This window comes from Mauremys mutica, unplaced genomic scaffold, assembly GCF_020497125.1.
Source record: "Mauremys mutica isolate MM-2020 ecotype Southern unplaced genomic scaffold, ASM2049712v1 Super-Scaffold_100033, whole genome shotgun sequence".
NCBI classification, from domain to species: domain Eukaryota; kingdom Metazoa; phylum Chordata; order Testudines; family Geoemydidae; genus Mauremys; species Mauremys mutica.
Window position 1 is genome coordinate 69,477 of NW_025423255.1, and position 26,669 is coordinate 96,145.

Here is a 26,669-nt window from a genome sequence, read left to right on the forward strand (position 1 = left end):
CTGAGTGGCTCCATTACCTCACCTTCTGCCAGCAGGGCAGCAATCTGCTTTTGCCTCTGTTCCCATTTGGTCCATTGTGGGAGGTCCCAAAACAGGAACGTCATTCAGGTCAGTACCTGACCCCTCCCCTTAAAGCACCAGCCACAAAGATTCCAGAAAGAGCAGCTCCGGCGATGGCGCGTTGGACCCAGAACCTGAGCTGAGGACCTGGCCCATTTCCTGGAAGCCTCTTTATCCCATCCAGGCTGTTTCCTGCTCCTTCCGCTGCCTTGTGGGCATTTCGGGGTAGGGAGAGGAGGGTGCATTATCACAGCCCTTCTAGCTCCCTGAACCTCACCATCCCTGACCCTTGTTTGAAGAGGCTGCTCCCCACCCACCGTACACATCCAGTTGGAATAATTCATCTGTCTCCTGGCTTTGGCTGTCTTCCACTTCCATCTGGTAGGCGCCGCTGTGTTCCTTCTGCAGCTGATTAATTTCCAGGGTGTGAGTCTTGTGGTAACGCAGTTTATTCTGAAAAAGGCCACTGGGATAAGACTCTGGCTGATTCCATTTTTTAATCAGGATCTTTAGGGAGTTGTTGAACCTCCAGGTGATCTGCTTGTATTCTCCTGGGACTGGCAGTTTGGGGTTTAGATACACCGTGCCATGGACAATCCCATTCACCCGACTGCGCAGCACCTCTGTGGCCTCGTGAGCACAAAAATCAGGGTTGCAATGGGAAGCAAAGGAACAAGAATTACTCTTAGTTAGTTGTTGGGTGAAGCTAGCGCAAATGCCCCTTGCTGTGCCTCAGTTTCCCCCTGTAAAATGGGGATAATGCCGTTCATTCTTTTTTGTGTGAAGGACTTTGAGCTCTTGTGACAATCAGGTTCCGGCCTCCCCCCCACCCCCACCGGAGAACAGAAGATTTGGGCTAATCCAGCGCTTCACGCCCCTGTTCTCCTCCAGCCTACCTCTCCCACGATGCACAGCAGCCGTGCTACTGAGGCAATGAAGCAGCAAGGAAGGGACAGGATATTCTTCCTGCCAGGGGAGATTTAACTGATGCACCAATATTTTCCTCATGTGCTCTAGCAGGTGTATCCTGCCAAATTTGGTTAAACCCTGGCAGCACTGTCACCGACTCACAGACTTTGGGCAAGTCAATTCCTCACTCTGTATAATGATTCCCGGCGAATGCCCAGAGCGCTGTGGTAAGGTTCAGTTGAGGTCGGCATTCTTTGCTCCTTGGTAAGTAAAGTTGCAAAATATTGTTTTTATTTCCAGTTTGGGCTTAGATTGCACCCATTTTTATTTTCTCTCCTGCCCCTAACTTGGTCTCTGGAGTCCTAGTCAATAACCAACATACGATGGTCTCACCCTTCACATTTCCTGTTCCACCCACCTACCCCCATCTAGAAATCTCCCGGAATTAGCAGGAGAGGCTGCTTTATGCTGAGCCACTTCCTGTCCCATCATTTCCTTTCTCAGAGGCCATTTTGTTTTTTGAGCGAGCTGTTGTTTTTTTTTAAATCTTGGAAAGAGCATTTTCACGAGTGACACAGGTAGTGAATCCAGAAGGGGTCATCTTTAGGGTCAGGGATTATCAGCATTCAGAACCGATGTCTCACACTTGAGCTAAAGGAGTAACTAATGTCATTAGCTGATAGCAATAGCAGATTGTTACCCCACCAGCACCAGAGTGGGAGGGGACGGACATACACACACACACACACACACATCAGGTGTGTTAAACACATTCATACTTATAACTTGGACCTTTTGAACTAGTAATCTAGCAAACAGCGTGCTCTACTCACTGGGGAAGTATTGCCTAGTGGCTAGAGCACTGGACTGGGATTCAGGAGACCTGGCTTCTATTCCTAGCTGGCCTGCTAGGTGAAGTCACTTCCCTTCTCTGTGCCTCATTTTCTCCCATTGTGAAACAGGGACAACGGTGTTGGTGTCCCTAGGCCTAAGTGAACCAAAGTTGTGACTGCAGGCCTGAGTGAACCAAAGTTCTTCCATGCTGTGAACTTTAACCAGCCTAAGATGCTAATAAACAGCAAGCAAAATGTGTAACTGTCAGCTGTCTTAGCTTGCAGCTGCAGGATAGCTCGAAACAGCAAAAAGCACCAGTAAGACGGGGGGGAGAAGGGGGAGGGAAGTCTGCATGCGTCTGTGCTGTGAAGGCCATAGATAAACATGCGCATGAGAACAGTTCTAACAAGCTACATTATAGTGTTAAGTGTAACTGTTGCAAGGGGGAGGGAGGAAGGGGGAAAAACAAGGGGGGGTATAAATGCTGGGACCACGCCTGCGTGCGGGTGTGCAGGATTTGAGATTGTAATTTCTCCCTGGCACCTTTTTTGAGCTCAAATAAACTTGGTTTGCTTCTCCACCCGGGTGTGTTAATTAGTGCGACGCACACCGGGCAACAAACCCCCACTGTTGCGCCCCCCTCGGGCCCTCTGGGCCGGCAGCAACGGTACCAACCACCTTTAAAAAGCACACTGCGATCCATGGGTGAGAAGAGCTGGGGGGGGGGGGGGGTGACTGTTTTTATTTTTGCTTCTGGTCTGGATCAAGCAAAACGCCCCGCACGTGACTGCTGCTGACTCTGGGGGAAGTTCAGCTCCTTTTACCACGTTATGGTCTCTTGATTCGCTGTATTTGCCTCACCGTTGCTGCTGTGTTGTAAGCTGCTGCGTGACGATGAGACCGTGGTTTTTGCTGTTTCAACTCAGCCGGGTCACCTTCTCCCGTACACAGAACTACCATAAAAGGGCCATTACTAAGGGGGTGGGGAGGCAACCACAGACACCATGTGACTGTCCTAGGCACATCATGGATGACATAAGGATTAATAAATACACCACCCTTTGCACCAGCATTGAAGGCACTGAAATGCCCCCCAAAAGTTGGGACTTTCAACTCCCCCCCGCCTCCCGCTGCCACCGCCATATTGCCAACCCTGTGCCTCCCAAAATCATGAATGATGTCCCTCCCACATGAGATTGTCTTTTTAAAAATATTAATTTGGGGTTCTTTTTTATATGCCTGCTGGGTTTTGAACATTTATGGATCATGTTTTCAAGCTTTTCTCCATAACCACAATGCCCAGAAACTTAGCTTTCATTTTTTTTTAAGATTCTCATATAATCACAGGGCTCCAGTAGCTGGGGATTTTTAGAAAAACCATAAGACTCGCAACAAACTCACAAGAGTTGATAACAACAGAATCTCTATTTCAGAGTAAGTAGAGCAAACCCCCTGTCTGATTTCCCTGGTCACTTCTGTAACACTGTACGCAGGAGGAAAAAACAACCCTTTCTGACCAGAAATGTGGGTTTTGATTACCCTAATTTCAGTGTGTGCAGGAACAAATGTTGTCAATGATAAAAAATGATGAGCTTCTAGATCCTTGGAGACTCAAATACTCTGGTATCTTTCTCTGGAGCTTTCCAGTCTGTGGGCTGGGGTTAGTTTCTGCCCTTTAATGCATGGGCACGGTTCTAACTGACTTCAGTGAACAAAGACTAGGCAGGGTAAGGAAATGTCTGTTCCAGCACCCCAGCTAAATACAGTTAATGAGTTCTAACAATCTCTGCAGTTTTGATGCAGAGACTCATGCAAGCCCCTTGGCTTTGGTCGCTGTGATAGAAATAATGAGCTTTCATTTTAAAAACGAACAAAAAATAAGTTTCTAAGCCTGAAAACTGATGTGATGCGCCTGAAAACTGTAACTTGGAAGGAACAGGCAGCCATGCGCCACTTATAAAGAAATGTTGGCAAAATACTTGATCAGAATTTCAAATTCTGATGAGAAATTTTGATGGGAAGTTTTTGAAAAGTCCCAACTCATTTTTCCTTCCCTCTGATTGTCACCATATTAGTCACTTCTACAGCCAGAAGCTAAAGGGAGCCGACGAGCTATCCTTCCCGCCACCTCTGGCCCTCCAAGATAAAACTTATCTAGCACAAGGCAGGGGAGTTTAAGAAAGAATCAAATCACTACACATGCGCACACACAGCCCAAATCTGCAACCCAGATCCAAAACGGGCGGAGAGGTTTGGGAGCGACAGCTCTGCAAAAGAACTTACATTAGAAAGGCACCTGCCCATTGCGAAGGAGCAGCCTTAGAGCCATAAAGAGAAGTGCCAGGACAGCTGGAAGAGGTATGTGAAGCAAGCGCCTTTTTCAAGAGAAAAAACACAAAATGTTTGTCTTACCTTGTAAGTTGCTGAGCACCACGAGGCAAACAGCAGCCGCCATCTTCCCCAGCATTGCGGCAATCTAAAACCAGGGTGTCCTCTATTCAAGTTACCTTGTCAAAGGACCTGATTCTTACACCAGCTGTGTAAAAGGGCCTTAATATGGGACTAAATTAGAGGTACACCTGCATTAAGTCCCCTTTACACTGGGATAAAAAGGGTTTGGTGTAAATGAGAGACAGGCCAATACATTTTAAAACAGTTACTTTACCGAGGACGCACAGTGTGACTGGTATGGCCGTCTTCAATGAACCTAAAGAGCAGTTACACTTCCTTTTTTTTTTTTTTCCAACATGTGACCAGCCAACCACAGAACATGAGCTAACACTGGCTTTTGGATAGATATCGGCAAATGTCTGACCACTCACGTGCCAGAGCAACAAATTGACAAAAAGGTGAGCTTGTTAATATACTAATCTATAGGAGAAGGACACCCCAACATTAGTAGGGTGAGAAAACACAAACAAGGAAGCGGGGAGAAATCCCTACTGAATAGGCATTAGGCAGAGTGGCATCAGCATGACGTATTATAAAAGTTGTATCCGAGCCTGCGGGCGGGAGGAGAGGGGTGTAGCCCTGGGGAGGTCCCCGGCTGATGGCCGCTGGTGATGAGGGTGTGGAAGCAGGGAAATAATTAACAAGGATTTGAAGGGATCTTAATGCATGTCAGTTGGTTAGCATGAGTTAGGCTAGCTGTGACCCTAATGACGTGAGATTTGCAGAAGCAAGATAATGTGAGACAGACGAACGAACTGTGTAAAAAGTTATTACGACCTTGCAATGATAACCAAATATGCAGGCTTGCTTTTTCTAGTAGTGAGACAAATAAGATAGCAGAAAGGCTTATGTATAAACAAATGCAATTGTTTCTCTTTTACTATCTCCATTATTGCTAGCTATTGTCTGTAACAAAGGTATAAATGCTTGTTGTAATTGTTTACCAATTGAGAGAGACCTGTCCGGGACAAGGGGCAACCCTGTTTCCTAGGACACTCCCTCCCTCTATTGTAATTACTAGAGAAAGAATAAAGTATTTGATTTTGCTGCACCCAAACAAAAAGTGAGAACTAAGTTTTTCTCCGACAAGGGGGAAGGTGAGGAGGAAGACAATGGCTAACGTTTCAGGTTGGTCTGCAAGTATACGGATGTTCCAATGGACATTCGGTATTGTCTCTACCTACCTTGCAGGATTCGAGTGTTTGTGACTTTGCTGAATGTATCAATGATTTATCACAAATACCGAAGGGTTCCTAAAGTGTGAGCGTCACGACTAGGCACAGCGGGGTTCCCAAGGGAACAGTAATTTTAATAAAAACCGAACCTGATTTGGGGCCTGGCAACCCTCATAGAATCATAGAATCATAGAATTCAAGATCAGAAGGGACCATTATGATCATCTAGTCTGCCCTCCTGAGAGCAATTACTTAAGAATTCCCAGTTATCAATATAATCAATACACAATCCATAGATTGGGCTACGTTATGTCTGCTTCTATTTACAGGCAGCAAAAGGAGGACCCATCGGGATTGCTCTAGTGCAGCGGTTCTCAGCCTATTTGCCATTATGGGCCACATAGGCAGCTCTCTGTGTGCTATGTGGGCCGCATCCACACAGTATATACACACTACCTGTATGGCCCTGAGGATGTCACATGAGCTGCAGCTGTGTGCTGATTGGGCTGCAAGCAGCCATGGGCCACGGGTTGAGAACCACTGCTCTAGTGAGTCTGTCCACTTAATAGAGCTGGCCCGAAAATGAGAATTCCTCTTTGCAAAAAGCTAGATACAGCTCTGTTGGGTGGGCTGTCAGTGTGACCCCTCTGCTTATATACCAAGGGTCTTCTTCCCCTTTTCCCCCGTGACATTAACAGGAGCTTTCCCATGAACTCCAACAGGCGTAAGATCAAACCCTCTGTGCAGAATTTCTGGTGATGTCAATGGCAGATGTGTCTAGAGATTGAAATTCACCCCCATGCCAAGTGCCAGGACAAAGTCTGCCCAATACTTACATCCCACTTAAACCTCATGAACCATTTGCAGTCAGAAAAAAGGGTACATTTGTCAGGTGCTTTGAGACCCGATGAAGAATGCTGTGGAAAAGCTAGGTATTCATATTCACAATATTTAGAGAGAAAAATTTGACCACATCGACTCATCAGAAAGTAGTATTTATTTTTCCTGGGCATTTGCCCTCACCTACAATACAATACAAGAGGTATTCCTCCCATAGCTACATCTCTTTAAATACATTATACCAGCTAAATATCTGGCCTAAATCAGCATAGCTCCATTAACTTCAATAGAGCTGTGCCAGGTTATACCAATTGAGGATCTGGGCTGGAAATTCTATACATACACACACACTCTGCAGAGCACCAGGACATTACAATTCCCCAGCCCTGCTGAACTTTCTTCTTGTAGCAGCAGTGGGCATGGAAAGTCCTTGCTCAAGGGCCAGAGGCGTACATATACAAGAACAGCCTTCAGGAGATGTATCTGAATCTTTGCATTTGCATCAGAATTCTTCTGACCACACTAGTTACTGTCGCCGGTGCTGAAAGGAGCTTCAGCAGAATGAAACTGATAAGAATATCCTGCTCTCAACCATGACAGATGACAGGCTTTCTGCGCTTGCAGTTATCTCAATCGAAAACAAGATTGCCAGATCTCTGGACTATGACGCATTGATTAAACAATTTGCGGAGAACAAGGCTCGAAAGAAGCGCTTTGCCTAAATACGGAATACATGTATACTGTAGGCCTATGTATACATAATATGAACCCTGTATATTGTATAAAATAAATACCGCATTCCAGTTTCTGCATTGTAAGGGGTCCCGGACATATGTTCGGAGAGGGCCACGTTCTTTGTTGCTACGGCCCTGCTCAAGGCTCTCAATACAGCTTCCTATTAGTGATTCCAATTCATGCTTCACAGGGTGCAACTGGAGGGGAATATCCTGACCCAGGATTCAGATCATTAGGAGCAGCACACAAAAGCCATCACCCCCGCAAGTGTGGGAAGTCACTGGACAGTTCAAAACTTCCTCTTGATTCTCTCTATTCTGCCGGTTTGCATTTCTCTCAGCCAGGACAAACCTGGCTGGTCGGTTTCACCTCTGTTTCTAGTCAGTTTGACTCTTGCTCACTCCAACAAGACACTGGGCTCCCCTTGTATAAAATAAAACAATTGGTAATAGTCATAATCTTCCTCAGGATGACACGCAGTGGTGCAAGTAGAAATCATTTCTTGCCAGTACTGCACTCATGTGAGGGACACAAGGGAGGTCACGTGACCTCCCCCACGTGACCCTCCATGTGACTGGCAGAACATGCATGAGAACTGTCTCTGGACAGATAAGCAATTTATCAAAATCCCATTCTCTGATCTCTTGGGGACAAATCCTGTTCCCATTGAGATCAAAAGGAGTTTTGCTCTTGAGTTCAACGGAAACAGGCTTTGACATTTGGAAAGGAACGAACAAAACCACTCAAGCAAGGGCCATGTTGCTTATAGCACAGGTATCAAAGGCTGGCACACATTCAGGTTAATGGGCTTCTGTCAAGGTTCCCTCCCCACTCTGAACTTTAAGGTACAGATATGGGGACCCGCATGAAAGACCCCCCTAAGCGTATTTACCAGCTTAGGTTAAAAATACGCTGCCGCCACCACCACGTGTTTTAACCAAATGTTTATGGAGAGCCACTTGGAACTCTGCCTGTCTCCAAATATCTCCCAAGTCCCTAACCCCCTTTCCTGGGGAGGCTTGAGAATATCCCCTCACCAATTAGTCCTGGTGAACACAGATCCAAACCTTTGGATCTTAAAACAATGAAAAAATCAATTAGGTTCTTAAAAGAAGAGTTTTATTAAAAGAAAAGGTAAAAATTATCTCTGTAAAATCAGGATGGAAATAACTTTATAGAGTAATCGGATTTAAAGAGCCCAGAGGAACCCCCTCTAGTCTTAGGTTCAAAGTTACAGCAACCAGAGGTAAGCCTTCTAGCAAAAGGAACATTTATGAGTTGTTAAAACAAAGATAAACCTAACCCGCCTTGCCTGGCTGTTACTTACAAGTTTGAAATGTGAGAGACTTGTGCAGAAAGATTTGGAGAACATGGATTGATGTCCAGTCCCTCTTGGTCCTAAGAGTGAACACCCCCAAAAACAAAGAGCACAAACAAAAGCCTTCCCCCGCCCCAAGATTTGAAAGTATTGTCGGAGAAAAACTCAGTTCTCGCTTTCTGTTTGGGTGCAGCAAAATCAAATACTTTATTCTTTCTCTAGTATTTACAATAGAGGGAGGGAGTGTCCTAGGAAACAGGGTTGCCCCTTGTCCCGGACAGGTCTCTCTCAATTAGTAAACAATTACAGCCAGCATTTATACCTTTGTTACAGACAATAGCTAGCAATCATGGAGACAGTAAAGAGAAAACAATTGCATTTGTTTATACATAAGCCTTTCTGCTATCTTATTTGTTTCACTACTAGAAAAAGCAAGACTGCATATTTGGTTATCTGAATTGCAAGGTCGTAATAACTTTTCACACAGTTCACTCTGTCTCACATTATCTTGCTTCTACAAATCTCACATCATTAGGGTCACAGCTAGCCTAACTCATGCTAACTAACTGACATGCATTAAGATCCCTTCAAATGCTTGTTAATTATTTCCTGGCTTCCACAGTATATTGTCCCCTTATTGGTCCTTTGGGTCAGGTATCAGCCAGGTTACCTGAGACTTCTTAACCCTTTACAGGTAAAAGGCTTTTGGTGCCTCTGGCCATGAGGGATTTTATAGTATTGTATACAGGAGAGTTGTTACGCTTCCCTTTCTAGTTATAACACGCACCCCAAATCACAGATAGTGTCAGACAGACGGTTCCACACTGGCTGTGATTTGTTCCTGGAGCGCTAGAAGAAAACAGAGTTAATAAGAAATATGCACCGTTAGACATACTATTGATTATATAAAAATTAACAATATGTTCCACATTCCAAGAACAATTTTTAAACCAGTTGATTCTGGGAAACTTTCATGGGAGAGTGCATCAGCCACTTTGTTAGAAGCCCGTGAAATGTGTTATATTTCAAAATCAAAATCTTGGAGAGCTAAACTCCACCGAAGAAGTTTTTTGTTATTTCCCTTGGCGGTATGAAGCCACTTTAGTGCAGCATGATTGGTTTGTAGTTGGAAACGCCATCCCTAAACGTATGGGCATAGTTTTTCCAGTGCGTACACAATGGCGTAGCATTCCCTTTCGCTGATTGACCCGTGGCTTTCCCTCTCAGATAGTTTCTTGCTGAGAAAAACGACAGGATGGAATTCTTGATCCGGTCCTTCCTGCATTAAAACTGCTCCCACACCACGCTCAGATGCATGTGTGGTTACTAGGAATGGTTTGTCAAAGTCTGGGGACCTTAGCACAGGGTCAGACATGAGTGTCACCTTAAGCTGGTTAAAGGCCTTCTGACACTCTTAGTCCACCGAGCTGCATTTGGCTGTTTCTTTTTGGTTAGGTCTGTTGGTGGGGCAGCAATTTGGCTGTAGTGCAGTACAAATCACCTGTAATATCCGGTCAAGCCTAAGAAGGATTAACTTTGGGACAGACCACTTTTGGATAGCATCCACTTTGGCCTATAGGGGGTTTATAGTTCCTTGACCCACCTGGTGTCCAAGGTAAGTCACTCTGTTTAGGCCTATTTGACATTTTTTAGCCTTAACAGTTAGTCCTGCCTGCCTGATGCGCTCGAAGACTTTTTCCAGGTGCTCCAGGTGTTCTGCCCATGAATCAGAAAAGATGGCCACATCGTCAAAGTAGGCGACGACAGATTCTCCCAATCCCACTAGGAGACCACCTACAAGTTTTTTAAAGGAGGTGGGTGCATTTTGCAGCCCGAAAGGGAGCACATTAAATTCATACAGCCCGACGTAGGTGATGAAGGCTGACCTTTCCTTGGCGGATTTATCTAGTGGTACCTGCCAGTACCCCTTGGTTAAGTCTAAGGTAGAGATGAACTGGGCATGTCTCCGTTTCTCCAATAGTTCATCTGTGCATGGCATTGGATTGTTATCTGGGCGAGTTATAGCATTTAGTTTATGATAGTCCATGCAAAAGCATATTTCCCCATCTGGTTTGGGAACTAGAACCACTGGAGATGCCCATGCACTGTCAGAGGGACGGATTACACCCATCTGTAGCATATCCTTGATTTCCCGTTCTATAGCAGTTTTAGCATGTGGAAACACTCAGTAAGGTTGAACTCTAATTGGGTGAGCGTTACTTGTGTCAATGGAGTGGTATGCCCGTTCGGTCCGTCCTGGGGTGGCTGAGAACATTGGGGCGAAGCTAGTGCACAGCTCCTTGATCTGCTGTTGCTGCATACATCCCAGGGTCAGGGAGAATTTCACCTCTTCCACGCCACCATCCACCTTTTCCTTCAGGCCACTCAGTGTCATCTCCCTGAGCTGTGAACTGACAAACTTTTAATTCTCTGGAATAAAAGGGCTTTAGAGAATTAACATGGTACCCTTTAGGCTTTGAATTTGAGGTGGGGAATGTTATGAGATAATTAACAGCTCCCAGGTGCTCTTGGACTGTGAAGGGCCCTTTCCATGACACTTCCATCATATGGGCCCGGAGCGCCTTCAAGACCATAACCTGGTCCCCTACTTTGAAGGAACGCTCTCTGGTATGTTTATCATACCAGGCTTTTTGCTCTTCCTGAGCATTTTTTAGGTTTTCTCTAGCAAGGGCTAAAGAGTCTCAGAGGGTGTTTTGTAGGTTGTTTACAAAGTCCAGAACGTTAGTTCCTGGAGAAGGCACAAACCCCTCCCATTGCTGCTTCACCAACTGTAATGGTCCCTTAACCTCGCGGCTATACACAAATTCAAATGGGGAAAACCCTAAACTGGGATGTGGTACAGCCATGTAGGCAAAGAGCAACTGCTGCAACACTAGATCCCAATCATTGGAGTGTTCATTTACGAATTTACGTATCATGGACCCCAAAGTTCCATTAAACCTCTCCACCAGGCCATTGGTTTGATGGTGGTATGGGCTGGCAACCAAGTGGTTCACCCCATGAGCTTCCCTCAGGCTTTTCATGGTCCCAGACAGGAAATTAGTTCCCAAATCGGTAAGGATGTCGGAGAGCAAACCTACCCTGGCAAAAATGTCTGCTAAGGCTCGGAACACACTTTTAGCCCTGGTGTTGCTTAGAGCTGTTGCTTCCGGCCATTGGGTAGCAAAATCCATGAAAGTCAGTATGTCCTGCTTCCCTCTGGGGGTCTTCTTTGGGAAAGGACCCAGAATATCCACAGCTACTCGCTGAAATGGGACCTCAATTATGGGGAGTGGCTGGAGAGAGGCTTTGGCCTGGTCTTGGGGTTTTCCAACTCTTTGGCACACCTCACAAGTCTGGACATAATTGGCAACGTCCTTGCCCATTCCCTCCTAGTGGAATGACCTCCCCAAATGGTCTTTGGTCCTGTTCACCCCAGAATGGCCACTAGGATGATCATGGGCTAAGCTCAAGAGCTTTACCCAGTACTTAGTTGGAACTACCAACTGTCTCTGAGGATGCCAATTTTCCTGATGCCCACCAGAAAGAGTTTCCTTGTATAAAAGTCCTTGTTCTACAACAAACCGGGATCGATTAGAGGAGCTGAGAGGTGGTGGGTTGCTCCGAGCCACCGTCCAAGCTCCCTGGAGGCTGTCACCTGCTTCCTGTTCGACCTGGAACTGTTCCCTTGATGCTGGAGACATCAGTTCCTCACTGGATTGTGGACCTGGGCTTGGTCCCTCTGGAAGCGATGCAGGTGATGGAGCTGTATCCACTGATGGTGAACCGCTCTCCACTGGTGCACCACGTTTTATTTCAGCTCCTGCTGTGCCTCTTGTGTAGGTTTATCTACTGCTGCCAGTGCAGGGTCGGTGGTGCCCTCTGGCGTTGAAGCTGTAGATGGGTTTGCAAGCGCTGGACTCAGTGCTGGCAATCGTTCTGGTGCTGATTGCTTCGTCAGTTCCGGTTCTGGGACTGGCTTTGGCTGGGTTTCTGGGACTGGATCCACTACGGCTGTTGCAGTCATTGGCAGGGGATCTGGTTCCACCACCTCTGTCTGGGTCTCTGGTAACACAGACGGGGCCCTGGTGGAAGGCTCAGGAACAGGGATGGGTGTGGAAGCTTGCTTAGCCTGGCTGCGGGTGGCCATTCCCACCCTCTTGGCTAGCCAAATCTTCCCCCAGCAGCGTGGGGATGGGATAATCATCACAGACTGCAACAGTCCACATTCCTGACCAGCCCTTGTACTGGACAGGTAACTCCGCTGTAGGCAAGTTTGAAGATTTTGACATGAAGGGTTGAATCATCACTTGGGCCTCTGGGTTGATGAATTTGGGGTCCACTAAGGATAGGTGGATAGCTGACATTTGTGTTCCAGTGTCCCTCCATGCTGTAACCTTCTTCCCGCCCACACTCACCGTTTCCCTTTGCTCTGAGGGTACCTGGGAGGCCTCTGGGCCTGGGGACCTTGGGTGTGACTCCGGTATAATGAACTGCAGTCGGTTGGGGTTCTTGGGGTAGTTGGCCTTTATATGCCCCTGCTCATTACATTTAAAACATTGCCCAGCTGACTGGTCACTGGGGCGAGGTGGGTTGCTGGAGATGGGTGTGGTGGGACGATAAGGTGTCTGGGGCTTTCCTTGGGATGTAGGTGGGGCCTTGGGTTGCCTCCAGTGATAGGGTTTTGTTTCGGGTTGCCCCTTCTGATATTTGCTCCAACTGATATTAGTTTTTTTCTTTTCTGCCACCTCCACCCATTTGGCTCCAATCTCCCCCACTCAGTTACAGTTTTGGGCTTCCCATCTAGGATGTACCTTTCTATTTCCTCAGGAAAACCCTCTAAAAACTGCTCCATTTGCATTAGGAAGGGCATCTCTTCTGGAGATTTAACACTAGCTCCTGATATCCAGGCATCCCAATTTTTCACAATGTGGTAGGCATGTTGGGTAAATGACACGTCTGGTTTCCACCGTAGAGCTCTGAACCGCCGATGGGCATGCTCAGGTGTTAGCCCCATTCTGATTCTAGCCTTGTTTATAAAAAGTTCATAACTGTTCGTGTGTTCCTTAGGCATTTCAGCTGCCACCTCTGCTAAGGGTCCACTGAGCTGCGGCCTCAGGTCTACCATGTACTGGTCTGCAGAGATGCTGTACCCAAGGCAGGCCCTTTCGAAATTTTCTAAGGAGGCCTCGGTATCATCGCCTGCCTTGTAGGTAGGGAATTTTCTGGGCTGGGAAGCGGTACCTGGAGAGGGTTTGCTAAGGTTGTCTGGTATATCCTGCTTATCCCTTGCCCTCGCTAACTCCAGTTCATGCTTCCTCTCTCTTTCCCTCTCCTCCATCTCTTTTTCTTTCTCCTCCATAGCTCTCTTGTGGGCAGCCTCGTTGGCTTTCTTGAGTTGTTTTAATTCGAGCAGTCTCTTATGATTCTTTTTGTTCTCTTGTGCTTCCAGTCTGGCCAGCTTTAGTTTATTAGTGGCATTACTGGTACTCATTTTCCTGCTTTCTTGTGCTGGGTCACACCCCCTCTGCAGTTCACTGAAACTGGGATGCAGTCAGCTCAGGGGCTGCTTAGTTAACAGAGACTTTCACAGCATTCAGTGTTCAGTCTTTCTGGGTCTAAGCTAGCTATACCTGACAGTTAGAAAGAAAGAAAAAAAATCCAGCTTGTAAATTCCTTTGTTACTGTAACTTGACCCCTCTGCCTTCAGGCAGAGAAGAAGAAGAAAAAACTCTAACAAGAATCCTTTTAAAAATCCTGCTGTGCTTTTGGTTCAACAATGATCCCACTGATCTGCCACCATGTCAAGGTTCCCTCCCCACTCTGAACTTTAGGGTACAGATGTGGGGACCCGCATGAAAGACCCCCCTAAACTTATTTACCAGCTTAGGTTAAAAATACGCCACCACCACGAAACATTTTAACCAAATGTTTATGGAGAGCCACTTGGAACTCTGCCTGTCTCCAAATATCTCCCAAGTCCCTAACCCCCTTTCCTGGGTAGGCTTGAGAATATCCCCTCACCAGTTAGTCCTGGTGAACACAGATCCAAACCTTTGGATCTTAAAACAATGAAAAAATCAATTAGGTTCTTAAAGGAAGAGTTTTATTAAAAGAAAAGGTAAAAATTATCTCTGTAAAATCAGGATGGAAATAACTTTACAGAGTAATCGGATTTAAAGAGCCCAGAGGAACCCCTTCTAGCCTTAGGTTCAAAGTTACAGCAACCAGAGGTAAGCCTTCCTAGCAAAAGGAACATTTACGAGTTGTTAAAACAAAGATAAACCTAACCCGCCTTGCCTGGCTGTTACTTACAAGTTTGAAATGTGAGAGACTTGTGCAGAAAGATTTGGAGAACATGGATTGATGTCCAGTCCCTCTTGGTGCTAAGAGCAAACAACCCACGAAACAAAGAGCACACAAACAAAAGTCCCTCCCCCACCCACAAGATTTGAAAGTATCTTGTCCCCTTATTGGTCCTTTGGGTCAGGTATCGTCCAGGTTACCTTAGCTTCTTAACCCTTTACAGGTAAAAGGCTTTTGGTGCCTCTGCCCAGGAGGGATTTTATAGTATTGTATACAGGAGGGTTGTTACCCTTCCCATTCTAGTTATAACAGCTTCAGTGTTCCTTTGCAGTTAACTTCTTAATGTTCATAAACCTGGTAGGTGCTGAGGTGGTTTAAAGCATAACACAGGTTGTTAGGTTTGCAAATCCTAAAAGGATAGCTCAGTGGTTTGAGCATTGGCCTGCTAAACCCAACATTGTGAGTTCAATCCTTGAGGAGGCCACTTAGGGATCTGGGGCAAAAATTGGTCCTGCTAGTGAAGGCAGGGGGCTGGACTCAATGACCTTTCAAGGTCCCTTCCCATTCTAGGAGACTAGTATGTCTCCAATTATTACCTAACCTCTGATATTTTATTTATTATTTTGCTGGTCAGAATGTGGGAGGGTCTCCTCTCCACCCTCTGCTCATGAGGTTATGTATTATTTTGTAGCACTCTTCTGAACACCAGTTGGAAGGAATTTTTTTTTTCTCCAGTAAGTGTGGACTGATTCTTTTCTCTTAGAAGGCATGTAATTTTTTTCAGATTCACACTGATTAACACAAAAAACAATTGGGGCTGTTTAAACTTTCTTCAAATTCCATAGAAAATTAAGTTCAGTTATATTTTCCAGTACAGTGATGAAATGGGTGTGTGTATATACAAACATCAACATGCTTAACTACTCACTTTCCCCAGTATTTCAGTCTGTTTAGATGGAATATGGGAGTTGGGTGAGGAGCCATTCCAGCATATGTATGACTTATTAAAAGACAAATTGGAAGCAGAACTGTATCCTAAACTGCATTATGATATTGTACCCAAACATTGCACTTCAATGGGAGATTCAACTTCCTTTATAGGAACAGAATAAACTCCTGAAACTCTTACCACAAAAGTGGTCCATAGACATGCAAATAGTACCATTGTCTTCAGTGGAATTGATCAAATGATTAACGGGTTACAGGATTACTTAAGGAAGTTTGTAAATTGTTCTGGATGAAACTGACAATGCCGGAGCTGTCAGATCAGAAGGAGCGTCATTTGAATAAAGGTGTGCAGATGTGTGATAAGTCTTAGCTCTGTTGCTAAGGTAAGGAACATAGTTTCAGCAAAGTTCTTGGCAGATTCCTGAGGCAGCTAGTTTAAGGCTGTCCGTGTCCGGCATTATAATCTTCACTTATAGTTCTCTCACCCACAAAGCTGGAAAATGAGGCATTTGTTTTCTTTGTTTTGCTGCTCCAGTTCCAGTTAGCAAAATGCATATTACTAATTTGGCTGCAAAGAAGAATTCTGTGTACACGAGGGACAACACCTCATACCTGTCAGGCTGCAGAACTGGGCTGACATCAGAATCCAAACACCCTCTGGTCAGTGCAAGCAGAGGCATTCCTCTAATGATTTGGACTTGATGTGATGCAGTTTGAATGTCATGGATAATTCAGACCAATGGGGAGAAACGGAATAAAAAACACTGTTTAAACACCTTCTGTCCCCGTCCGTCCCGCCCCGCCCCCGCCCCCTTGAGGACTCCTGACCAATTTAAAGCACAATACATATGCTAACAAACTTAAACAAAGCCCTTGTTTAAGTTTGTTAGCATATGCATTGTGCTGTTAAAGCTATATAAAGAATGAATGCCCTCCCTAGCCCTGTTCTGCTCCTTTAAGGAAACGGGGGTGGGAGGCTAGCCCCAACTCTTTCTGGTACCTTGTATCCCCTAAAAATCTCTTGCCAATATTGTGTACTGGAGAGTACCACCCTACTTGCACTACTGATGACGAAACCCAATAGATACAGGGCGGTTACTGTGATGACGTCATGTTGGCTCTTCCTGCCATGTCAGCCTGTTACACCCCATCAGTGCTTGGTTCATAGAATCATGGAATCTCAGGGTTGGAAGGGACCTCAGGAGGTCATCTAGTCCAACCCCCTGCTCAAAGCAGGACCAAACCCAACTAAATCATCCCAGCCAGAGCTTTGTCAAGCCTGACCTTAAAAACCTCTAAAGAAGGAGATTCCACTACCTCCCTAGGTAACCCCTTCCAGTGCTTCACCACCCTCCTAGTGAAAAAGTTTTTCCTAATATCCAAGCATATTACGGAGCATCTTGCTGCGAGCTGGGCCTGGTAGAGAACAAGCAGCAAAGCCATAAACCCAGAGTTGCTGCCTGCTCCTGGGGACACCTGCTCCCCGTAGTCCTCTTGAGTCCTGCACAGAGCAGAGCTCATGCGAGGACAGTGGGCTCATGCACCAGTTGGCAGCTGTACTTGTAACTGCCTGGCCCTTACAGTTACTGTAATGTGAGGAAAGAGTTATAGAGTTATATTGAGTCACAAGAGTTATATTGTAATGTGAGGAAAGAGTTACAGTTAGATTAGAACTTGAACAGAGCAAAAGCGTTATGGATTGAAGGTTATCAATGGTTCGCTGTCAGAATGGGAGAATGTATCTGGGGGGTGGGGGCACAGGGGCCAGTCCTGGGCCTGCTACTATTCAATATTTTCCTTAGTGGCTTGGATAAGGGAATGGAGAGTGTACTTATAAAATCTGCAGATGACACCAAGCAGGGAGGAGTTGCAAGCACTGCGGAGGACAGAATTAGAATTCAAACCGACTGTGAGAAATTGGAGAATTGGTCTGAATTCAACAAGTGAAATTCACTAAAGCCAAGCGCAAAGTACTTCAGTTAGGAAGGTGGCAGGGAGCGGAAATCAAATGCACAACTATAAAATGGGGAGGTGGTAGAACTGCTGAAGAGGATCTGGAGGTTACCCTGGATCACAAATTGAATACGAGACACCCTATGTGCTGCAGCTTCAAAAAAGGGTTAGTATTCTGGGGCATGTTAACAGCAGGGGCGGCTCTAGGAATTTGGCCGCCCCAAGCAGTCATGCCTGCGGGAGGTGCACCGGAGCCGCGGGACCAGCGGACCTCCCGCACGCATGACTGTGGAGTCTGCTGGTCCCGCAGCTCCAGTGGACCTCCCGCAGCTGCGGAGGGTTCGCTGGTCCGCGGCTGCGGTGGAGCATCCGCAGTCATGCCTGCGGGAGGTCGAGTGGAGCCGCGGGATCAGCAGACCCTCCGCAGTCATGCCTGCGGGAGGTCCGCTGGTCCCGCGGCTCCGGTGGACCTCCCGCAGGCATGACTGCGGAAGGTCCGCCGGAGCCGGCTGCCGCCCTGCCGGCAAAATGCCGCCCCACGCACGCGCTTGGCGCGCTGGGGTCTGGAGCCGGCCCTGGTTAACAGCATGTTGTAAGTAAGACACAGGAGATAATGGTCTCGCTCAGTTCAGCACTGGGGAGGCCTCAGCTGGAGTATTGTGTCCAGTTCTGGTGCCGCACTTTAGGAAAGATGTGGACAAGCTGGAGGGAAAGTCCAGAGGAGAGTGACAAAAATGATAAGAGATTTAGAAAACCTGACCTATAAAAAGTTAAAACAAAACTAGGCAGGATTAGTCCTGAGAAAAGAAGGGACCTGATAAGTCTTCAACTCTGTTAAGGGCTGTTAGAGAGGACGGGGTCAATGGTTCTCCGTGTCCACTGAAGGTAGAGCAAGTAGTAACAGGCTTAATCTGCAGCAAGGGAGATCCCAGTCTCTGTCTCATATAGAACTATCGTGAAGGTATTTTATGGAGCAGTGATGTGAGGAACCCATAGGTCTACACCTGCAAGATATTTCCCTTTTGTAGTTAGCATAAGGCTTGGAGGCCTAAGCATAAGTGAGTTACCCAACAGTAACCCTGAGCTATCGGGGAACTGAGAATATTGTGTTTAGGGGATTTGGGGTGTGGAAACCCTAGGAACAGGAACAGAAACCAGCTGTGGATATTTTATGATAGGAACATTTAGGTGAGTGCAGGGCCGCCCAGAGGATTCAGGGGGCCTGGGGTCTTTGGCGGCAGGGGGCCCCCGCCGCCGAATTGCCGCCGAAGACCTGGCACTTTGGCGGCGGGTCCTGGGGTGGAAGGACCCCCGCCGTCGAAGACCTGCCGAAGACCCGCCCCGGGACCCACCGCCGAAGTGCCGGAATGGAGCAATGTCAATTTATACCAATAGAGGATCTGGTCCCACAGGCCTGAGAGGTGACTCCTTTCATCCATACACCTGTCCATGGAGTAGTTTGATGTAAAACAAAACCTATGGTTTGAACCAGCAGAGTGAACCTGGGTTGGGAGGACCACTGGGCACTTACTTGTGGGTTGGAGTTGATCTCAGCGTAGATGGTGTTTCCTACAATTCTGCTCTGGGCATTTCCATTCTGTACAGGGGGAAAACAACAACTGGGTTATCTTAGTCATGGGGAAAAAATAAGGGATTTAATTTCCTTCCTGTCTCTTCAGTCAGAATCACTGGCTCAACTGCTGAGAGAATAAAATTCAACCACCCTTTGGGGCCAGATCCAAGGTGCAATGAAATCAACAGGAACCATTCCACCGACTTCAATGAGCTCGGAATCAGGTTGCTACAGGATGATGGACCCATGCACGACAAGCAGCGCTGGGGGACTGCAAAGAAGTCATGCCGAAAAAAATTGATTAGCTTTTTAAAACACAGATACAAGATAATTGGATGGTGAGATTGCAGTAGAATTAATCTCTTTGGGGTTTCATAAGCCATTGGATACCATCTCTCCTTAAAGCTAAACTCACAAAGCCAAGACATACAGTGTGGATAGGCCACAGTGGTGCAGACTAAAAACTGACCAGTCATGGCACTCAGTCATGACAACCTTTCCACAGGCAAACATGCCCTCCAGATAGCTTGTTTGGAAGGCAGCAGCACATTTGCTTATTTGGTCAGGCCGTCAGCAATCACTCTGATAAATCTGTGGTCACCCAGAACGTCTCAGTAACAGCAGGGACAGAGCTCAGAGCAGTACAGGGCCTATGACACACAGGTGAGTTCTGATTCCAGTCAGTAGACGACAGTGGTGTATATACACATTAACTAAGTGTTACACCTCTGATTTTTATGCTGCTTTTTATACATTAAATATCTGTACTTTTATTATGAAAAACCCATTGCTCATCTGACATTAGCTCCGCTTATCCAAGAAACTCAGAGAAGTGAAACATAACAAAACAAGAAAGACGAGACGAATACAGGGAAAGTATTTTAAGACTGCGGCAGCTCCAAATGAGTTCCAGGGGGCAGCAGGGGGATCAGAAATCAGAAAGGGAGTGGCTATGCTCAAAACTGGCCAGAAGGTGGCAGCAGGTGGTTATGAATGAATCCTGCATGCTGCTAGACATTCCATTGACCTGTCTGGAAAATATATTTCTTATTTCAGCTCTTACAACAAGCGTATTTCTATAGCACTTCTATTCTGCAGGACTGCAAAGCAATGTACACACTACACACAGGGTTTTACTTCCCCCATCCCTGCAAGGCAGCCCCCTCTGGGGTAGAACATGGCAGCTGCTTAACAGCTACACAGCAACACAAGTGTTTAGATGGGAAGTAAAGAATGCCTGTGGCATTTGAAACTTCAGAGGGAATTTAGGCAGGTAAATTATAGTCACCCCAACTGCATCCACACCCCAGGGGAAATGGCACTGGAGTGGGAATCAGGAGACTTAGGTGTCACTCCCAGCTTTGACCGTGAGCAAGTCTTTCCCCCACTTGGTGTCTCAGTTTTCCCATCCATAAGATGGGGGTAATGATCTTGACCAGACTTCATAAAGCATGTTGTGATCCACAGCTAAACAGCAGCAACAGAAGTGCTAAGTTACATATTATTACATGGGGCTTTATAGGGCATTAGCGCAGAAGTCTCTGTTTTCCCCTTGTGCTTGTGTTGAGACAGGGACGCTCAATGAAAGTGAAAGGTGACAAATTCAAAGCCAATAAAAGGAACTAGTTTTCCAGTTAACGCATAATTAGACTGTGGAACTCACTCCCACAGGATGTCATTGAGGCCAAGAAGCGAGTAAGAGTCGAAGAGGGATGGGAGACATTTATATGGAGAACAAGGATATTCAGAGTTATAAAAATTAATGCAAACAGAATTTTGGAAGGGATAAAAACCTCATTCTTCAGGGCTTAAACTAATCCCAGACTATTAGGGGTGAAAACGAGGCATTCCATGATAGCTGGTTATGCCACACCTGCCTAGAGAAGGGTTCTTCCCCCTTCCAGAGGCATCTGGTGCTGGTCACTATCACAGATGTGATACTGGACCAGAGGGGCCTGGGTCTGATCCAGTCTGGCAATTCCCATGTTCCTAGGGACGGTTTTCTAGCTGATCTGAGTGGGAAGGCTGTCAGTGATAGCGTTCTTTATGGAAAAGCAGGGCAGCGCTCCACAAGACTCACTCTCTGCTATAGATTTCAGCCTTTGCCATCATTAAGCCGGGCGAGCTGTAACAATACTGCCCTGGCCTTGTCTACAAAGGGGGAAAACAAAGGGATTCCCTCAGGACTCACTGCATTTCCTCTGGAGCGGGAGCCCTCCACTTCCTCACAGATGGTGAAGGGCGAGTCACTGTCTTTGGAGGAGCCTTTGAAGAGACAGAACAAAGCGACTTGTGCAAGAGACCCCATCGCATCCCAGTCTCAGGGTGAAAGTTACCCCAGACAAAGCCCTCTGCTCAGGGTTGCACAGGGTGTGGGCCGCTTGCCACTAACAGATCACCCTCAGCCCTGATGCTTCCCAGCCAGCCACCCACCCTGGTCCCAGTGATCTTAGCATTTCCTCTAAGACTCTTGGCCTCCTACCGCAGCATCAGGTTCCAGACTGCAGTGCAGTAAATCAGGACAAGCATTTAAAAATCTATAGACACGAGGCAGTTTCAGGGGGTTACTATGGGTTTACTGGGCCAATTTCTCATGTCTGATTCATAGATTTTCAGTCCAAAATGGAGTCAGAGGTCCAGTGTGACCATCTGGCCTGACCTCCACTGTAACAGGTGTCAGCAGGGAGGACTGATGGTGCATAGACAGCTCTCGCATGTGGCTCTCATCTTAGGGCTAGTCTACACTTACCTGCCGGGTCGACACGGTGAGTTCGACTTCTCGGAGTTTGAACTATCGCCTCTAATCTGGACGCGATAGTTCGAACTCCCCGCGCGCTCCGGTCGACTCCGGTACTCCACCACTGCAAACGGCGGTGGCGGAGTCGACCTCGGAGCCGCGGACTTCGATCCCGCGGCGTCTGGATGGGTAAGTAGTTCGAACTAGGGTACTTCGAGTTCAGCTACGCTATTCACGTAGCTGAACTTGCGTACCCTAGTTCGACCCCCGCCCTTAGTGTAGACCTGCCCTTAGTGGTTTTCATGACCTGAAAGTGACGTTTCTCTACTGGTTGAGCTTCTTTTTAACCACTTACTTCGCTTTTTCCGATGCTTGCAGAGGAAGATGAGGGCAAGCGCCATGAGCAGAAGCAGCAGCCCCAGACCTGCAGCAACAATTGCCCACAGTGGGACTTTCTGAAAAAAGTCTGTAAGAGAGAAAGGTGAAAAGCCGAGCGAGCTCTCGTTACACTGCAGAATGCCAGAGCCTTTCCTGACCTTTATTCTCCACCCTACTTTATAGCATTTTTATGATGGGCTAGTTAATGGGCAGTAGATCAATTGTCATAGAGCCCAACAGACTGCTGAAAAATATTGCCAACCACTGGTATTCAATAAAATCATAAGTTAGGGTTACAAAATCCATGTTGGTTTTTTTCTTTTATTTGCCCTCTGGTTTCCAATCCTCTAGAGTTCACTTGGGTCATATTTTCAGGTTTGTCTCCCAAACCCACTGATGGCTAGAAACTTACTTTAAAAAAAAAAAAAAAAATTGAGGGTCTCACCTTGTCGCCTGAGTCCAGGAGTTGGCGCTTTAATGAAAATGCTTAAGGTCGTAAGACGTGCAACAAAATCACAAGAGCTTGCAACACTAGCCTATGGCCTATAACCATCTGTAACACCTTCTACAGATGTGCTCATACACATACTACTCATATCCTTAGCATACTACTGGCCAAATGCAGCGGCAAGGCTGTCCAATCTAATCACTGGGACCCAATTCAGAGACTTTTAGCAAAAAATAAAACAAACAAACAAAAAACCACCAAAATTTTTAAATAAAAAACCCCAACAAAATAGACTTTTTGACATCAGTCTGTTTACTCACCCAAAATACTCCCTACTATGGCTTATACAGGCCAGGTTCCTCTATATAAGGTGACATTTCCTCATCAGCCCTACAACTCTCACTCTCTTGCTCAGCGGGAGTCAGGAGTTTTATAAAGGGTTTTCCTATCCAGAGTCCATTGCAGAGAAAGGAAGTCCCTCCCCTGTTTCTCTGGGTGATTGCCAGTTTGGCTGGCCAATCAGTTCTCTTTCCCTCACTTCTAGTTCTATAGGGACATCACCCACAATGCTTGCGACTAGAGTGGGTAACAAATGTTTCATTGAAAAGATTTCACCAAAAAATGGCATTTTTTGAAGGAAAAAAACCATAGATTTCAGTGAAATTTTATCAAAATGCTTCATTTTTCCTCCAATGTCAAAACATGTCACTTTCAGAATGAAATGTTCTGCTTTTCATTCTGAAACAAATTTCTGCTATTTTTTTTTTAAAGTTGAAACGGTCAAATAGGGCACAATGTCCTCAGCTGACTGAAATGAAATGTTTTGATCGACCTAAGATGCAACTTTTAAAATTTCATTTGGGAGGGAAATTTCAATTTTGTTTTGCTTTGTTCCACTGGGGCTCTGTAGGTGTTACCTCAATTATAATTATAGCAAAGAGACACTCCCCGAAGAGCTCATAATCGAGAGAAATAATGGCAGGTCTGTTCCCTTGAACAGCACCACTAGTTTCCTGAGGTCGCCCTTCCTACTACTGAACTAGCTTAACCCTCCTTAGCCCCCCAGAGTACTGCGCCAAACCCTCCCTTCCAAACACCATACCGTGCAAGCCCCCGCCCCCCCCAGCACCGCGCTGCCCGACGCCCCCGCCCCTCCGAGCGCCATGCCACCTGAAGTCCAATCCCCCAAGCACCACGCTGCCCCAAGCCCCGTCCCTGAGCGCTGCACGGCCAAAACAAAAAAACCCAACTCTCCAGCGCTGCCCTAACGAACCAAAAAAAAAAAAAAAGAGTGCCACCCCTCCCCAAGGTGCCGCCCCAAGCACGTGCTTGGTCGGTTGGTGCCTGGAGCCGGCCCTGCTTACAAACCTCCAGTGATGGGGATTTCACAACCTCCCTGGAAGCCTGTTCCAGGGCTTAACTATCCTTAGAGCTAGAAAGTGTCTCCTAATATCTAACCTAAACCTCTTTTGCTGCAGATTAAGCCCATTGCTTCTTGCGCTACTTTCGATGATCACGGAGAACAATTGATCACAGTCCTCTTTATAACAGCCCTGCACATATTTAAAGACGGCTGTCAGGCCTCACATCTTTTCTCAAGACTAAACAAGCCCAGTGTGTATTTAATCTTTCCTCACAGATCAGATTGTTTAAACCTTTTGTCATTTTTGTTGCTCTCCTCTGAACCCTCTGCAGTTTGTCCCCCTCTTTCTTAAAATGTGGCGCCCAGACCTGGACACAGGATTCCAGCTGAGGCCTCACCAGTGCTTGGTAAAGTGGGACAATGACCTCTGGTGTCTTACCTATGATGCTCCTGTTAATTCACCCCAGAAAGACATTAGCCCTTTTGGTAACTGCATCACATTGTCGAAGAAAAACTAAGTTCTCGCTTTTTGTTTGGGTACAGCAAAATCAAATACTTTATTACTTTCTCTAGTGATCACAAGAGGGAGAGAGTGTCATAGGAAACTGGGTTGCCCCTTGTCCCGGACGGATCTCTCTCAATTAGTAAACAATCATAGCAATCATTTATACCTTTGTTACAGACAATGGCTAGCAATCCTGGAGACATTGAAGGAAAACATTTGCATTTGTTTATACATAAGCCTATTCGCTATCTTATTTGTCTTCAATACTAGAACAGAAAACAAGACTGCAGTTTACAAGGTCGTAATGACTTTTCACACAATTCACTCTGTACCACATTATCTTACAGCATATCACAGCCTAACTCCTGCTAAATTAGCTAACATACATTAAGATCCCTTCAAACCTTTATTAATTAATTCTTGGCCTCCACAACATTATTGACTCATTCAATTTGTGATCCACTGTAACCCCCAGATCCTTTTCAGTAGCACTACTCCCTAGCCAGTGGTTTTACTTGCAAACCTGTGCAGACTGCGTGTCCCTTGCACTGGGAACAGAAGATAGTCTGAGGTTTGTGGTGGTCCTTCACACGTGTTTTGACCAAAAATTGGTTTTTTTTTGTTTAAATAAAATATTTTTATCAAGAGCATCTGCTTCTGGTGGAAAATTTTGAATTTTGTGGGGGAAAAACCCCACAAAAATAAAAAAACATGGGCTTTGGCCAAAAATGTTCAGGTTTTGACTTGTTGATGGAAAGTCTAAATGTTGTGTGGAAAATTTAGATTAAAACAATTTTGTTGTTATTTTGTGTAAATTTTCTCCATGTTCAGGGTGGGGGGGAGAAATGTTTCCCAGCGAGCTCTACCTATCCCACAATCCCTGCCTCACTTCCCAGCTGCCTCTGCCCTGTGTGACAGTAGGCAAGTCACAACACTGCTCTGTGCCTCAGTTTCCCCAGTTGTAAGATAAGGGTGAGGCTACTGCCCTCTTTTGTGAAGTGCTTGGAGATTTCCAGATGAAACATGCTATATAAGAGCTATTAGTCAAACAGAGAACAAGCCGGAGTATTGGAAACACACCAGTACCACTGAAACCTAGACCCAGAGCCCCATGCATTGCAAATGCTAAGTTGCAGAAGACACTAAATCCAAACATTTATTCTACTGAGGACTATTTACCTGTGGCTGGGGAGTCGCACAATGGTTTGACATCTGCAGTGTCTGCGGCCCAGCTGGCTCGGTTACTAGCGTTACATCTGTAGAAGACGTCACTGCTGTCTGTATTAATCACTACGTGCAGCAGGGATTGGCTCCTAGGGAGCTGATGGTCCCTCTCAGATGGGATCCAGGACGTGCCTCGGGACCAGCTGTAGGTGACTCTGTCAGCGCCAGGCACCGAGCAGGACAGGGTAACGTTGCACTGGCCGAGCTCCGGGTGGACAGAGAGCACCGTGAGGTTTGGCTGCCGCACTCGGTCTGAAAGGAGAGACCCTGGTGAGAGATGCTGAGGAAGGCAGCTGCCGTCAGTGACACACACTAGGGGAAAATGTGATCTTTGCTACTCACCAAACACAGAGACACAGAACTTTGTGATGTCTCCACGGCCTCCTCCAATGTCAATTCTCAAGGTATAGAGGCCACCGTCTGACTTCTTAACGGGATCAATCTGCAGTGAGAGCTTCTCAGGGTGGAAAGTTACTCTGTTGATAAAATGTGGAGATGACCCAAGGTCAGCGGGTTCCCCTTTATTAAATGTTACAATCCGATACCTCTCTGCTGAGTCTAGTGTCACCTCCCAGGTGATTTCTGCCCAAGGCTCCGGCAGTTTCACTGGCTGTAACTGAACCGATTCCTCTGCAGTTGCAGCCACTTCCATTTCTTTGCAACCTGGGGGTTCAAAAATACAAAGAGCAGGTGAGTGAAGGGTTAACTGGATCCCGAGTTTGTCAGGAAAACGTGGGATAAAACAGGATCACTTCCTGGCCTGGTGTAGGTGGGTGGAATTTAGTGCTGGTGAAAGGTGCTGAGCTGATCAGCCTGCAGTCCTCTATTAAACAACAGAGTGGCTGCACTCCAGGCTCCCCTGACTGGGAATGGTTGGGTCATTACACTCCTCACACCTTCTATGGGCCATCT

The 26,669-nt window shown here is 46.4% G+C and overlaps 1 protein-coding gene across 1 annotated transcript; it reads right to left on the reverse strand.

Annotated features, from left to right (window-relative positions):
• Positions 1-377: 377 nt before the first annotated feature.
• On the reverse strand, positions 378-26,424 carry LOC123358233 (natural killer cell receptor 2B4-like; the record flags this gene model as incomplete). The annotated part of the gene is made up of 7 exons (XM_045000900.1): positions 26,100-26,424; positions 25,713-26,009; positions 22,663-22,689; positions 22,195-22,305; positions 21,294-21,367; positions 19,061-19,126; positions 378-690 (listed from the first exon to the last, which is right to left on the reverse strand). Coding segments are annotated over exons 1-7 (1,198 nt in total), but the record flags the coding sequence as incomplete, so codon positions are not given.
• Between the last annotated feature and the right edge of the window lie 245 nt (positions 26,425-26,669).